General features: G+C 39.6%; 1 protein-coding gene across 1 annotated transcript in view; it reads right to left on the bottom strand.

Annotated features, from left to right (window-relative positions):
- Positions 1 to 1,733: 1,733 nt before the first annotated feature.
- Positions 1,734 to 16,855, bottom strand: part of C5H12orf56 (chromosome 5 C12orf56 homolog) — a 97,220-nt gene continuing 82,098 nt past the window's right edge. Inside the window, exons 11-13 of the mRNA XM_044679212.1 lie at positions 14,775 to 14,849; positions 9,840 to 10,018; positions 1,734 to 1,860 (exon numbers count right to left, since the gene is read on the bottom strand). Coding sequence (XP_044535147.1) covers positions 1,734 to 1,860; positions 9,840 to 10,018; positions 14,775 to 14,849 — 381 coding nt within the window. The remainder of the gene's footprint in view (positions 1,861 to 9,839; positions 10,019 to 14,774; positions 14,850 to 16,855) is intronic.

The following is a 16,855-nucleotide window of genomic DNA, read 5'->3' as shown; positions in this document are numbered from 1 at the left end:
GAAGGAAAGAAGGAAGGAAGGAAGGAAGGAAGGAAGGAAGGAAGGAAGGAAGGAAGGAAGATGAGTTTTGAAATAAATCTTATTACTGCTGTTGAGTATACCTTCCTGGGAAACATCCATCCAATGACTGTTTCCTTTTCTCTAGTAGGTCTGGTTGGTATAAGTCACAGAAGATAATCAGGTATTTTAGGTAAATATATTCACGTCTTCTAAATATGATATTCTTGTCTCTGCTCACCATGACCAAGCAATGCATGCTTAGAGTTGCTGCAAAGCTTAGTGAGTTAGATCAGTCTCTCTAGATAGGGAGGCATTGGATCATTGGATCTTCTTTGTAGCATGGGACAATTCCGTGGCATACAGACTCTTTAATGTGTTTTGAAATCCCCCTCTAAAGGAAATGGATTTTTCTTGTTTCCTTATTAAAATATGGCCAAGTGAAGTCCCACAGGGCTCTGTCCTGGCCTCTCTTCTCCTTTACTATACTCCTTCACTTGGTGATTTCATTAGCCCTCATGGATCATGTTATGTTACTAGTTATCCTGCCCAATTCTCTGCTAAACTCTTACATCTCTGACTACTTTTTAGACACCTTGAACTGGATTCTAGTGCATTTTCTGTCAGTTCTTTCCTGGTTATCCTGTATGTACTTTGATTATTATATTAGCTTGTCTCCCCCATTAAAATGTGAGCTCCTTGAAGGCAGGGATTGTCTTCTGCTATTTTTTGTATCCCCAGTACCTAAGTACACCACACAGTCCTTGATTTAGTAGATACACAATAAATACTTATTGACTGACTGGCTGTGATGTGCTTCTCTCCTAAGTTCTTAAAAGATCTTTAGTTAATTGCATCTTGTAACATAAATGCCACCAAAGTCAAGACTTGGATGAAAAGTTTATTACCAAAAAGCATAAAATACAATGAAAATATAAAAACGCATTGAGTTGGGGGAGAAAATTCTATTATAGCACACAGACAATTCCCTTTCAAAAAAGGAAATTTCCAAGGAATTTTGCCGACTAGTCTACCATAGACTAGAACCAAATACCAGAGTTTCCTTTTTTTTTTTTTTTAAAGAAAAACATAGGTCATTTTAACTTTCCATCTTCTCCAGGCAGTTGATTTTTCAGATTCCCATTGGAGCCATATCCTTATTCTCACCTCTCCATGAAATACTGATTTCAGGGAAACCTTGATTTGTGGAGAAGTATGGCTATATGGGAGGTGCTGAGCTCTTGCCCTACATTTCTCTAAAAATCATCCTATCTACCAAAAAAATCTCCTTGCAATGCCTTTAAGTGACTTCATTCAGCTTGCTGTTACTCTATTCTTTGGCATTGCTCACCATGGACTTAATTTTCCCTTTAGGGCTTTTTTTTTGTGTGCTCAATTAGGCACTGCCCTATTCACTGTACTTCACTCCTTCTTCAAAATATGGACATCTGAAAGCTCCTGGAATAAACAGACATCACAGGGAGCTGTCATTCTCTCTTACGAGGTTGATGGGAAAACAGACATTTTTTTTCTCCTGAAGAAATCCAATAGCTTCTAGTGTCACTGGATTTATGAGAAAATGTATTTCACTCCATTACTGCTATAGAGAAACAGCGTTCTGTTTCAACAGGAGGTGAAATATAGAGCTATCATGATTTGAAATAAATAACTGGAATGTATTTAATAGGAATGGAAATGTGAATTTCTTCAAAGTTTTAAGCTAGTCATTTCTATTATCAACATGTCACACACTGTTCTTGTTCAACCAGGTCTAGAACTTCATGAATGAGCTGAGTAGCGATCTGCGTAATGGGGTAACACACTGGGAGTCTTTTTTTCAAAGTTGGCATGTGAACAAAGTACCTGCAGATCAGAAAAAGAAAAAAAAAAAGGATGACTTTTTAAAAAGGAACCTTTCCCAGTAGGCCACATGGGCAGATAAAAGCACCATTCTGGATCAAAGGACCACAGATTTAGAGCTGGACAAGACCTCAGAGGTCATTAATTCTAATCCCCCCACGCCCCCACTTTCCCCTTTACCTTCTGTCTTAGAACCAATACAAATATCGGTTCCAAGGCAAAAGAGAAGTAAAGGATAGGCAATTGGGGTTAAGTATTTGACCAGGGTTAACCAGCTAGGAAGTATCTGAGGCCAAATTTGAACTCAGGACCTCTATCCACTGAGCCATCTAGTTGTACCCAATTCCAATCCCTTTTTTACAAATAAGGAAACTGAGGTTTTTGGACCCTCAAGGAATCTGTAAATAGGCTTGATGGAAAAACCCAACCAAACTACATCTTTATATTCTCTAAGTTTTTATTTTCTTTGTAATTCTAATGTATTTGATTTTATGCATTTTAAAACATTCAGGTAATAGGCAGTCAACAAGCATTGATTAACTGCCTGTTGTGTATATTAGGCTAATGCACTAGGAATAATATTTTGCAAATTTAATTTAATTTTTATTATTTTTTCTAATGCACTAGGAATAATAAAGAAGCTAAAAGAACCAATTCATGCTCTCAAAGGGCTCCCAGCGTAATCTGAAAAAAGGTTCATAGGCTTCACTAGATTGCCAAAGGGTCCTAAATACATGCCAAACATTAAGAGTGCCAGCTCTGCTTTCTACCATACATCCCTCCCTGCCTACAGAGAGGCCAGTCTGAAAAGACTCAGCCTCCCACAACCTCCCCTCTTTGTTATTTACGTCATCTTTCATGTCCATCGTCACTTCGCGGAAACACTTGCATTTGAGCAAAGTACATGCACTTCATTCATAACACATCAATTACCAAGACATAAATGGCCAAGTACCGCGCAACCTCCACCACACAGTAAGCCTCACCTCTCGGCTCTCAGCTAAGCAATGTGAGGCTGTGGGTGGAAGCTGTGCTGGGAGGAGGGAACAGGGAAGGAAGGCTGTAGAACTGGGACTGGAAGAAGGCAAGGGAAGCGGCTACTTGGGATTTAACATGGTGGCAGCGGGGTGGGAGGGTGGAGGAAGGGCATACAATGAAGGACATTTTTTAAGATCGCTTTTTATATGTTTTTTAAATTAACCTGCTCATTATTTCTTAGGGCACAGTAGTGTTCCATCACAATCATATGCCCCAACTTGTTCAGCTATTCCCCAACTGATGGGCAGCCCTTCAGTTTCCAGTTCTTTGCCACCACAAAGAGAGCTGCTATAAATATTTTAGAACATATAAGGGTTGGGGTTTTTTTTGTTTGTTTGTTTTTTTTTGCTTTTTTTCCCCTGATCACCTTAGGATATTATAAAGCCAGTCATGGTATCGCTGAGTCCAAAGGCATACGAATTTCCTAGCTTTGGGGGCATAATTCCAGATTGCTCTCCAAAACAGTTAAATTAGTTCACAGTTCTACCTACAGTATATTACTGACCTACATGAAATTATAAAGAATAAAACAAGCAGAACCAAGAGAACATTCTATACTGTGACAGAAATATTGTATGAAGAATAACTGAGGTATTTCTACCTCCAGAGTAGGAACCAATAAGTAGAAATAAGCATGACATAGTTTTATGTATACATATATATATATATATATTTGTCAAATGATATCTTCTCTAGTGGGGGGAGAGAAATAAGAGAGGTATTTTAATATAACAAACAAATAAATTTAAATGAAAAAATCACTTATTACAAGTTTCATCATCATAGCAGAGAAGTAACCCTCAGTTCTTGAAGGCTGTGTCAGTGAAACAAAAGTTTTAGAAAGTCTAGTCATGAAAAGACTGTGAGTACAGGCCAGGCAGGAGAATTGTGCCTGACGTTCAAGGAGATCACCTTAATCTACCTAATTGTGGAGCGGTCATTTGATGATGAATTTTTGGATTATGGCAACTCACAAAGACTTTCTGTCATAGTATGCAGACATCACATTCTCCAGCAGTAAAGGGGGTACATATGGATAAAATGAGGGGCCTTCTGAAATACCAACGTGAGAAGAATTCCACCTGTAAAAATACTTCCAGCTCAGCCATCGGAGCCATCATACAGGGAAATAAGCCCTACAGAATTGTCATACTTGAGAGGGGAAATCATTGTCAAGAGGGAGTCTACTTTTCTCATGACCACCAAGAACAATTGATGACCAATTGCCACCCTCAGACAGACAGAGCCTTGGGTATGGCAGCATCCCTCAGACCAACATTCTTGCTTCTAGCTCAGCCTTCACAGCCATCATCCAGTGAAGTAACTCCTTTGAAGAAGGAACCACCTGCTAACCAACTAAGACCCACAAGGCAGATAAGAAAACCTAGCTTGAAGGTTGAGACAGGAAGTAGCAAGACCAAATAAGCCAAATCACATTATGATCTTGACTACCATATCCCTTCAGATCTGATGGCGATAGCCCCAGACCTTGAACCCAAAAGCCTTGGGAAAAGCAATATTCCCTCAGATATCATCATGTGAGGCAACCTGAGGGAGATATAGTGTAGCAATTGCTCCTTTGGAAGTTAAAGTCACTGAAGTCTACTAAAGACTCAGGGAAAAAAAATCTTGCCACCAAAGACCTTAGCACTGTCAAATGGTTCAACATCCAAAATTGATATGATTTTCATCAGTGGAAAAGATGTTAAAGAAGGGGCATTAACATCTACTTTGCCTTTGTTCTTCTAAACTAGCTTTTCATCCTCTACAATTTCTTATCCCTCTATCTTTTTCTGCCTTACCTCAATCATCTCATTTCTCTTTCTTCATAAACTTGCCTCTATAGTTAACTAATTCAAGAAAGTATTATCTTTTACTCTTAAATCCGTACCACCCCCATCAACACCCCTCTTGACTTCTTGCTGTTCTACTGATCCTTAATCTTGGGTCACCCAAGCAGCTGCCTACTCTAATCCCACTCCTGAATGCAGGTGAATCAAGTCACAAATCACTCAAACTGGGTCAACAACAAATTCATGTGATCTAACTTCAACTGGGCCCTTACCACTGCAGAGTAACTCTTTTATTGTTTTCTGAATATTTATGACATTCCAAAGTACCTTTTCTGAACTCTTCTTCCTTTCTCTCTCCAAGCCCTCAATTCTACCCTCACTCCTGCTCTATCATCAGACAACAGGCTTTACTGAAAAGATTGAGGCCATCAATCATGAGCTCCCTCATTTCCTCTCCTCCAGACATCAAACCTCTCTGTATCTTCACTTTTCTTTCAGTCCCAGAGGGTGAAGTGACCTTCTCTTTGACAAATCTAGTTCATGATCTCCTCTTCTCTCCTCTCAGGAGTTTGTCCCTTAGTTCATTCCTTTTATCATCTTTAATCCCATTTTCTCTAATGGCTCCTTCCCTGTCACTTAAGATCATTCTTAAGACACCCTCTCCACTAAAAAAAAACTCTTGCTTTGTCTCTCCTTTCCCCTGAAAATACCTATCTATAATGTTTCCTCTTTTATACTTCTAAGACCCTAGACAGAATAGTCTAAATTCACTGACTTAGTTTCCCTACAATTCATTCACACTCCTAAATAAACCCTTTACAATTTACTTTTTCAACACTACCACTCTAAACTACTCTTTCATAGGTCCTAAATGCTATTTGAGTTTCTAAATCCAATTTTTTTTTCATAGCCCATTCTCCTGATCAATGTGCTTTCTGAAGCACTCAACATTACTGACCAGCTCTTCCCTCCTGGATCCTCCCTCCTATCTTAGATTCAGTGATGCCTGCCCTCCCTTAATTTTTTCTATCTTATCTGACCTCTCCTGGATTTCCTTCTCAGATTCATCTTTTCAGCAGTGGTCCCCCATATCTCTGTTTTGGCCTTTTTCTGTGTACTCTCTCACTTCCTGATCTTGACTACCATTTTGAGTTTTCTTGGCAAAGATACTGGAGTGCTTTGCCATTTCCTTCTCCAACTATCCCAAAAATAGAGAAAGGATTATATAATGGTGCCGAAGTAGTTCATGACTGGAAGAAAGGGTGTTGTCATAACCACTCATATTTGTTGGGGGGTAAATAGTAGGACAGCATAAGTTATTTCCAAAGATACCCACAAAGTTAAATTGGCCTTGGAACCTGCTCATACTCACTCCTGTGGGTGCCTGCCTCCTCTTTCCATCTCCCATGGGGAAGCTAGTTAGACTAAATGATTATCTCCTCCAGGTTTGGAGTTAGGAGTTACTCTGTCCATGGGACCAAGGGCTAAGAGTTAGGAGAATGAAAATACAAATAGAAGATAGGGAAACTTTCCCCGTGATCTTCAATAGCTTAAAATGGGGAAGTGGTGAGAAGAAGCAGGGCACATACATTGATTGGTCTCCAAATCTTTAAATACCATCCCAGAATCAGAATATGGAACTCTTCCAACTCCAACCTCCCCATCCCATCCCCACCGAGCTCAGTGACAGTACAGTGCCTTCCCCAAATGCTCAGGAAAGGATGCCTATTTACTGCCCAATTTTCACCCTTCATGGGTTCTGATGATGCATGCAGCAGATTTTTCCCTTGCTCTTACTGGGTGCTAATGGAGAACCATGACCACTAAGTCTATTTGGTTTTTTTCTTGCCTATAAATAGAACTAGGACAGAATATAATGGATGGCTGGTGAAACAAATTCTTACTGTTCCTATTCCTTAATACTGCTCTGTGAGTAAGAGGAGACAGACAAATGGGACAAAAGGAGAGGAAGAGACCATACTTATATGGTATACATACCATATAGTTTAAAAATAAAGAATACATTATTCTTCCTTTATTCAATAACTATTAAGTACTATATGTAAAATAGTATAAATAGATAAAAAATAAAAATAGTATAAAATAGATAAAAAATAAAGAAGGCACTATCTTTGTCCTCTGGAAGTGAAGAGGATAAATATTATCCCAAATGTTTCATAAGTGCATAAAAGAAGTTGGGTGATAAAAGAAAGAGCTAAGGGCACAATGGATAGAACTTTGGTCATCTACTCCCTACCCTTCCCCCCCCCACTCCAGTCAGGATCTCAAATCTGCCCTCAGATACTTATTAGCTGTGTGTCCCTGGGCAAGTTGATTAATCATTGTCTTCCGCAGTTTCATCATCTGCAAAATGGGAGAAGGGAAGAGAAGAAGCATCTTTTAAGCACCTGCTATGTATAAGAGCAGTGCTACAATGTTTTACAAATATTCTTCTATTTGATTCTCACAACAGCCCTGGGGAGGTGGGTGCTATTATTATCTCTATTTGCTAATTTGAGTTTTGAATTGAAGCAGACAGGGATTAAGTGACTTGACAAAGGTCACACAGCTAATGAGTGTCTCAGGTCAGGTCTGAATTCAAGTCTTCCTGACTCCAGATCTAGTGCTCTATCCACTTCACTTCAGTGGCTTCTAATGGGGATAATAATGATACCCATCTAATAATAACAATAGCTAATATTTATAGAGTGTTTCCTATGTGCCAAGCACAGGGCTAAATGCTTTAAAATTATTATCTCATTTAATCTTCAGGCACAACCCTGGAAAGTAGGTGCTATTATTATCCCTATTTCCCAAATAAGGAAACTGAGGCAAACAGAATTAAACAAACCACCAGGGCCATACAGTTAGTAAGTGTTGAAGGCCAGGTTTGAACTCAGGTTTTCTGGACTCCAGGGCCATCGCTCTATCCCACATGCCCCCTAACTCCCCAAGCTGTTAGGAAGATAAAATAAGACAAGGTTTATAAAATAAGATAAAATATGTAAAGTGCCTGTAGACCTCAAAGTGCTTATATAAATTCTAGCTGTTATTATTTTAACTATAAGAGCTCTGGAAAAGATCATTTTTACCCTGGGGGGGGGAAGGTTTCACGGAGAAGGTGATATTTATATAACACCTGCCATGTGCCAGGCACTGTGCCAACCATTTTCACAAATCTCCTATTTGATCTTCCCAGCAACCCTGCAAGGTTGGTGCTATTATTATCCCCACTTTACAGTTGAGGGAACTGAGGCAGAGAGAAGTTTAAATGACTTGCCCAAGGTCACTCTGCTAATAAATATCCAAGGCTGTATTTAAGCTAAGATCTTCATGATTCTATCCACTGTCCTACCAGCTGCCTCTAAAGAACTAAACTTGCCAAGATTGATACAATTTTTTTCCTTTCTTTTTTATTAATATTTTTAAATTATTAAAATATAACTTCTCTCCTCCTTCCTCCCCCAATTAAAAAAAAAAGAAAAACCACCCCCCTTTACAAACACAAATTAATAATGCAAAACATTTTGTCATTGGCCACTAAAAAATGATCAAAGATGGATACAATTTTATTTTATTTGTTTCTTCATTTTATAACCCTAACCTTCTGTCTTAGAATTAATAGTAAGTAGTGGCAAGGACTAGGTAATCAGGGTGAAGTGACTTGCCCAAGGTCATACAGTCAGGAGTGTCTAAGGCAATATTTGAATCCAGGGTCTCCCATCTTTAGACTTGGTGTTCTATTCATTGTGCTACCTAACTATCTGTCAACACCCCTTCCTCCCAAATAGATACAATTTTAGCAGACAGAAACAGGAGAGGGATATCCCAAGGGCTCAGAATATTCTGAGCAAAGACAAAGAAGTAAGAAAGTTTAGGATTTGTTCATGGAAGCTGGTGTTTGGGTTTGGCAGTAACACCGAGTCCAAGGAGGCTGATAATATCAGAGACGTCTACAAAGGTAGGCTGGTGTCACATTGTAGAGAACTAAGAAAATAATACCAGGCTAAGGAATTTTTCTGTAGGCAACAGGAAGACCCTATAGATTTTTTAACAGTATATAAAGAAGACTAATGTGACATTATTACGAAAGACAGATAGTTAGTGTTGCTGTTGTGTGTCCTTCATTTTCAAAGAGGCATCAGGGGATGAGGACTTGACTTGTGAGAAGGATGGAATAGAGGAAGGCAAGGCTGGAATCCAGGCAACCAGTTAGAAAGCTGATATACCAATGGGAATAAAAGGCAAAGGAGGGGGCATCCAACTGGAATACTAGCCATGAAACTAAAAAGGAATGAGGACTGGTGATTTCTTTGGGTCAGGAAACTACCAGTGCAGGTCAACAATCATTTTGTACTTAGAGCGTTGCCTAGGTTACAGAGAGATCAAACGATTGGGCTGGGGGCTCAGAGCCAGGCAGGGGCTAGGCTTGGATCAAGTTCTTTCTGGATCCAGAGACCTACTCTTTACTTCTCAGACTAAAAAAGAAGTGATCAATATGATTCTGTTCAAGAAACATTTAATAAAGTGCCTCAAATTTGGTAAGGGATGGTGAAGAGAAGGCTTTCCCCCTCACTGATCCCTCAATTCATAATCATTTATAGTCTCTCGCAACCGAGTCTGTTGTCTTTAATTACTCATAGCAGGTCAAATTCACTTTGAATCCTGTGAATTGGTGGAGGCCACAAAGGCAGAAATGGATTTTGTAACTAGCTTGTCTTTTATTTATCCTCTCTGGTCAAGAAGCAAGTTTCCAAAGACAAAGGAACTTGGAGTGCTCTGAAATCCTAAATTAACTTCATTCAAAAAGGGGGGAGGGGAGGGAGAGAGAGGCAGAGAGAAGAAGGAAGAGAGAGAAGAGGTGGGGAAAGGGAGAGACGAAGAGAGACAGAGACAGAGACACACACAGAGAGAGACAGAGAGAGACAAACAGACACAAAGACAAACACAAAATCACAGAGAGGGAGGGAGAGAAAGAAAAAGAAGGAGGGAAGAAGAAAGAGAGAAAAAGGGAGAGAGAGAGAGAGACTATGAAAAGAAAACTGAATGGATTTTCTGCCTGCTGATTGAATCAAAAAGCAGAGAGATGCACCACCATTTTGCTACATCTCTCCATCTGCAGTGGATGGAATGAAGCATGGCTATTCTTACCTGAATTCTTCTTTGTGGTTGTTTCTAATGTATTCAGCCAGAATGCTACTGTGCTGCAAGCAGCATTTGAGGATATAGAACTGTTGGTACAAAAGTACAGCTTGGCATGGGCTCAGAAGTTGCAAGGATGAGAGAAGCTCCTTCATCACTTGCTTCACAATGCTGGCCACAAATGAGATCTAGAAAAAAAAAGAATACACGTCTACATGAACACACACACACACACACACACACACACACACACACACACACACATCCAGAACTCTTCTATTTTCTTACCATACTATGATCTAAGGATTTTTGCCTCTACCCTTTGGTTTGTGCTGGTTCTTTCTGGTAGGAGGTAGAAGGGATGGAGGGATGGGGAAAAGGGGTAAAAGAAGAAGAGTCCATATTAGCCTTAGATCCACAGTATAGTTAGAAAGAGCACTGGATCTGGAGTCGTGTCTAACACACAACCAACAAATCACTTCATCTTTCTGAGTATTAGTTTTCTGTTAGTGAGGGGAAGATATATATATACATATATATATTTAAACTCTTACCTTCTGCCTTGGAATCAATACATTGGTTCCAAGGTGAAAGAGTGGTAAAGACTAGGCAATGTGCGTTAAGTGACTTGCCTAGGATCATACAGCTAGACTATGTTTGGAGACAGCTGGGTGGCTCAGAAGATAAAAAATCATACCTGGAGATGAGAGGTCCTAGATTAAAATCTGACCTCATTTTTTGTCAAATCTGACATATTTTTAGAAAAGGGCTTTTTTCAAAACAATTACAAAATAAATAAGATCTTTACAAAGTCAGGGAAATCAGACTCATCTCTCAAGGGAAAGAGAACAAGAAAATGGGAAGGAGGCAATAGAAAAGTAAATTTACCAATTAATATTTATTAAGCCATCTTCTATGTGCCTAGCATTATGCTAAGTGTTGGAATACAAAAGGAGGTAAAAGATAGTCTATGCTTGTGTTGGTAAAGATGTGGCATGTGTGCCCTGGCAGCATCAAGGGGGCTGCTCCATTCCCCTTCTCCATAGCACCCCAGCACATTTTTCACATGTCCTGCCCCTCTGCCCAGCAGCCAAACATGAACACTTCCTCCCTCTGCTGTCTGGGGTAATGCGGGGGGCTCATAGGCAGCTTGGAGTTGCAGATTGGGCATACAATCTCAAAAAAGTTCACCAACACTGATCTATACCCTTAAGGAGCTCACAGTCTAATGAAGGAGCTTATATCTCTATGGCTCAATGGTTATGATCAGTATTCCCAAACCCTCTTAATTCTAATGCTTTCCTTCTGTTAATTAGTTCCTATTTATCCTATATAGGACTTGCTTTGTATATATATCTGTTCACCTGTTGTTTCTCTTGTTAGATTGTAAGTTCCTTGAAGGCAGGGGCTATCTTTTGCCTCCTTTTGTAGCCCCAGGATTTAGCACAGTGCCTGGCACATAGAAGGTGCTTAATAAATGTTTATTGGTTGATGGATTGGATCAGTCCTTTCAGGTTTAAACTCAGGTTCAGCTACAGTATTTGACATTGGAATCTTGGTGTTGATTTCTTGCTCTGAGGTAGCATTTGCAGCAGGGAGGTAGCAGGCCCTTTATGCCATCTTTCTCTACTTTTATCCTGGGTCTGGTGCTTACTTCCAGGAACAGCAGAGTGGTTTATAGCCTAAAAACTTAACCCTTTCTCCCTGTGTGTTCGTGTTCATTTCCCACTTCTCACAAAATTTCAGCATCTTTCCTTCCAATAGGATGAGGGACAGGACAGAGACAGACAGACATATTGTCTTTTCAGACACTATACCAACCCTTTCAGTCTTGGGTCACAGCAATTGGGAATTTGTTTGCTATCACCTGCAAGTGTTCCACTTCTGGGATTCTTCTATCATAATCTATCATCCCATCTTCATGCCTTATTCTTCCTAAATCTATTCATGCTCACCATGATCTCTGATCTCCTCTCTGATCCCCATGATCTCTGAGCCCCACCCCTCAGTAAGCTCACAGACCATATCACCCTGTGATGCCTCTACTCTCAGTCTCAGTAAACTTGTTCCTACAATCGCCTCACTCTTTAATTTTCAATTTTCTATCTACTGGTTCTTTCCCTGGTCTCTCTCATTATTGAAAAAACCCTCCACTGTATTCAAAATTATCCATTTTACATCTCACAATGCTTTCTGTCTCTTTTTATTCATGAATACTTCTGTTCATAAATCTGATGGATAACATATTCACTATTCTAATTTGCTTATGATATCTTCCTTTATGCCTAGGTCATGTATCCATTTGACCTTAACTTGGTATATATTGGTAGATATCTAGTTTCATCTTGAAGAACAATCTAGAATTATGCTCAAAGAGTGATGTATACCTTTTGACCCATCTATATTAGCATTAGGTTTATTTCCTAAGACAATCAGGGAAAAAAGAAAAGAACCCAAATGTTCTAAAATATTTATAACAGCCCTCTTTGTAGTGGCAAAGAACTGAACATTGAAGGGATGCCCATCAATTGGGAGAATGGCTAAACAGGTTATGGCATATGACTACTGCACCATAAAATATGATGAGCAGATTAATTTTGGAAAAACATGGAAAGACCTACATGAAATTATGAAGAGTGAAATGAGCAAAACCAAGAGAACATTATAGACAGCCTCAGAATATTATTAGATTAATTTGTCAAACTCCAGAGAAAGAACTGAAAAGCAGAAGTTTATGTGTGTGTGTGTGTGTGTGTGTGTGTGTGTGTGTGTGTGTGTGTGTGTGTGTATCTTTTTGTCAAATGATACTTTCTCTAATGGGCAGAAGGAGGGAGTTAACTGGGTATCTTAGTGTAACAAATAAATAAATTTAAAAAATTTTAAATCCTCCACTGGATCTTACTATTCTTGCTAATTATCCTATAAAGCTACCTGTGCTTGTACACTCATTCCTCTTCTATCACTTTTCTAAACCGTTTGAGATAGAGCTTCCCTTCTCACCACTTAATTATCAATCCTCATCCTTCTTCAACACTGAAGTATTTATCATTGCCAACCGCAGTTATTCCTGGATACTTTCTTCTCTCTGCATTTTCATGACACTGCTCTCTTTCTCTCCCTCAGACACACAACTCTCCTCTTCTCTCTCTCTCTTTCCCCCTCTGTCTGTCTGTCTCTCTCTGTCTTTGTCTCTCTCTCTCTCTCTCTTTCTTCTCTCTCTCTTTCTCCCCTCCCCTCTGTCTGTCTATCTGTCTGTCTGTCTCCCTCTCTCCACCTCTCTGTCTCTCTCCCTCTCCCTCTTTCCCTCCCTTCCTCCTCTATGGCCATTCCTTCTGAATTTTTTGCATTTTGTTTTGTTTTGTTTTGCTGATCATCATCCATGTCCCATAAGCTATGAATGTATACCAAGGCTGGGCCCTCTTCCTTTTTCTCCACACTCTCTCACTTGGTTATCTTAGCTACTCCCATAAGTTCAATCACCATCTCTATTCAGATGATTCCCAGTTTGACATATTCATTCCTCTCTTGAGCTCCAGTTTACATCAATTACGTATCTGACATTTCACTCAACATTTAATTCCAATGGTTCTCTGTTACCTCTAGAATTAAATATAAACTTATCTGGCATTTAAATCTCTTCACAACATGACTCCTTCTATGTATCCATTCTCCTTACATATTATTCCCCTTTCCAAGAATTCAACGATTCATCTACGTTGGCTTTGTTGCTAATCCTCAAACAGCAAGAAGTTCTATATCTCATTTCTATTATGCCTTTGTGCTGATGGTTCACCATGCCTAAAATATTCTCCTTCATCACCTCTTGGAGGTCATGTTTTCTGGCATGTCCTCTGCGCAAGACCTTTCTTGACCTCCTCCCCTTCTAGTGCCTTGTATCTACTTTGTACATATCTTGTAAATGCTTACAGTATTTATGTACATGATGTCGCCTATGGAATCTAAGTTCCTTGAGAGCAAGGATGGTTCAGTTTAGTCTTTTGTAAGAGGTCTTAATAAATGTTTAGTATTTTATTTCGCTGAAATAAGAAGTCTGTCAAATATTCATTTACCTATGAAAAATAACTAAACATTATTCACAGGGTTTAAAATTTGCTTGGCAGGCTATAAGCCAGTCAGACTTCCAACCTGATGAGAGTGAATGAATATATGAATGAGTAATAGGAGACTACAAGACCTGAAAGGGCAAGGAGAAAAAGAGAAGACCTTTAGAGCCTATTTGTTAAATGTATGATTATACTAACAAAAACTTAATGATTAGGAATCACGTCTCTCTAAGCTTGTCTATTTAACTTTCTGCTCCTTATTTATGTCAAGACCTTTTCCCATCTAATGAAGTTGTAAGGGTAGGGGTGGGGTGAAGTGTCACCCAGACTATTCTATTCAATCAATCAATCAATCAATCAATCAGAGGTATGAACAGGTCTAGATATCTCTCTTAGAGCAATTAATGGCATTTCAATAGGCAAAAGAGGTAATATGTTAGAAACTACTAAAGATGGGGAGTTCAGTGGTCCAGTGGATAAAGAAAAGCCTAGACAGGAGGTCCTGGGTTCAAATCCAGACATTTCCTACCTCTGTGAACCTGGGCAAATTATTGATTAGCTCTTCTGCATTTGGAACCAATATTTAGTATTGATTTTTAAATGGAAGGTTATGGGATTAAAAAAAAAAGAAGTTATGTGCCCTAAATTCAAATCTCCTTTTCCCCTAAGACTATTAGGAGAGGGATATTCTTATTACCACCACTTTAGTAAATATCCTTTTGTTAATTGACTCTGTCAACAATAGAGATTGAATGATAATCGTAGGGAGAAGGCTAGAGATGGGGGCTCAAGAACTTTAGTACTAGAAAACCACCCTTCAGCCCTCAGGGTCCTGGGCGGGTGAAGTATTTTGTTGTTGATTAAATACCCTCATACTTACAGTGGGCGGAAAGCTTTGCAGAAGGGACATTATCCAACTGATAGCAAACTTTCTAGATCCCAATCCTAGGTTTCCCTAGAAATTTCAAGGAAAAAAAAGTCATATTTATGGAATTCAAGTGATATTAACTAGACTACCAGCCCTTAATTACAGAAGTATGAAACTATTTTATTCAGTTTTCATAAGTAGTATCTGTAACAATCTGAATGCAGCAAGGATCTATGATTTCATCAATGTGGAGATTTCCTGGTATAAAAAAACCCTTCACCAATCAGATAGCTCATCTACTCTCATACTGGAGAGAAGTCAATGGAAGCCACTTGAGATAAGGAGTTCAGTGATTTGCCCAGGGTCACATAATTAGTGTCTGACATGACATTTAAACATGGATCTTCATTATTCCAAGTCCAGTTCGATTTCTACTATGCTACAGTGCTTCCTTAAAAAAAAAATTATTAAAATTGAAAACTGAAGAATGAAAGAAACATAGTGCCCTCAAGAGGTCAAAGGCAGAAGGAAAGGCCTACCCACACAAAAATATGTACAGCAGCATTATCTTGTTGTTGCAATGACTTGGAAACAAAGTGGAGGGCCCACTAATCGAGGAAAGGGAAACAAGTTGTGACATAGCCATAAACTGGAACATTATTTTGTTGTCATAAATGATGACTATGAAAAAGTTAAGAGAAACTTGGGGAGGCTTGAATGGATTGATGCAGAGTGAAATCATGAGAACAGTTTACACAGTGGTGACAACCATGTAAAGGAAAATGACTTTGAAAGATACCACAACTCCGATTGATATGGTAATCAATCATGAAGAAAACAGATGTTGAAGCACACCTCCTCGCTGAGTAGCAGAAAGGCAATGGACCAGCGATGTACAACAAGACACATGTTTTCAGACACAGTTAATGTATGGGGATTTTTTCCCTGTTTATGCTTGACTGGTTACAAGGGAGGGCTTTAATTTTTAATGGGGGAAGAGGGGACATTAAAGGGAAATAAGGAGATGCAAAAAAAAAAAAAAGAAATGAAGCATAGCAATAAATTATTTAAAATATAGAGATAATATAGAGAAGAAAACAAAAATGGTCAGGAGGGAACACAAAAAAAAAGACAATTTCATTACTACCTTGTTAAATTCAACATATAATTTATTTTTTAAAAATAGTTTATAGGGGCAGCTAGGATTGAGAGTCAGGTCTAGACAGGAGGACTTGGGTTCAAATCTGGCCTCAGACACTTCCTAGCTGGGTGACCTTGGGCAAGTCACTTCACCCCCATTTCCTAGCCCTTACCACTTTTCTGCCTTGGAACCAATTCACAGTATTGATCCTATGACAGAAGGTAAGGGTTTTAACAAAAACAGATCACACATAACAGAATGATCCTAGCATCCTTTAAAAAAAAAATAATTTGCTTGTTACATTAAAATTTCCAGGCATGCCGGGTTAAGATGGCGGCAGAGTAAGAAGCAGCTCTTAACCTCTCCTGACCGAAACACACAAAACTCCTCAAGGGGACATAAAAACAAGTCCAGACGAACGGAGGAACCCCACAACAGGGCACAGCGTGGAAGGTACGTGGAATCGAGACATTTCCAGGCTAAAAAGGGCTCTCACTCACTCAATCGCGGGCTGAGCAACCGCCCCACCCCCACCCCCTCCACACTCAACTATAGCTCCGAACCCAGCTAAAAAGAAATAGAGCAAGTTTGGGGCACCCATCGAGTCATCGGCAGCTCCGGGACCTGTTCCTGAGAGCAGCAAGACTTAGGACCCCATTAAGTCAAGAACGCACGCGAAATCTGAGCACGCGGGAGCAGAGAGTGGACGCTGGGAGCAGAGTGCCGGATGAGCAGAGGCTTGGGTGCCAGCTGAGCAGAGGCGTGGGTGGAGGCAGACACAACCAGGAACTAAAGCCTAAGTGGGGAACCAGTGCAGACGGGTATACGACTGTGGAAGTAGCTCCCTGAGACTTGCAAAGGAACCTCCTGCAGAGGATCAAGCAAGGGAATCCACCAGGGGGCTTGACCTTGGAAAAAACTAGAACTCAGACCTCAGGAGCCAATAGATCTC

The sequence above is a fragment of the Gracilinanus agilis genome, chromosome 5 (assembly GCF_016433145.1).
Source record: "Gracilinanus agilis isolate LMUSP501 chromosome 5, AgileGrace, whole genome shotgun sequence".
Lineage (NCBI taxonomy): Eukaryota > Metazoa > Chordata > Mammalia > Didelphimorphia > Didelphidae > Gracilinanus > Gracilinanus agilis.
Note: the sequence above shows the minus strand (reverse complement) of the source record. Positions and strands in the feature narration are given on the sequence as shown.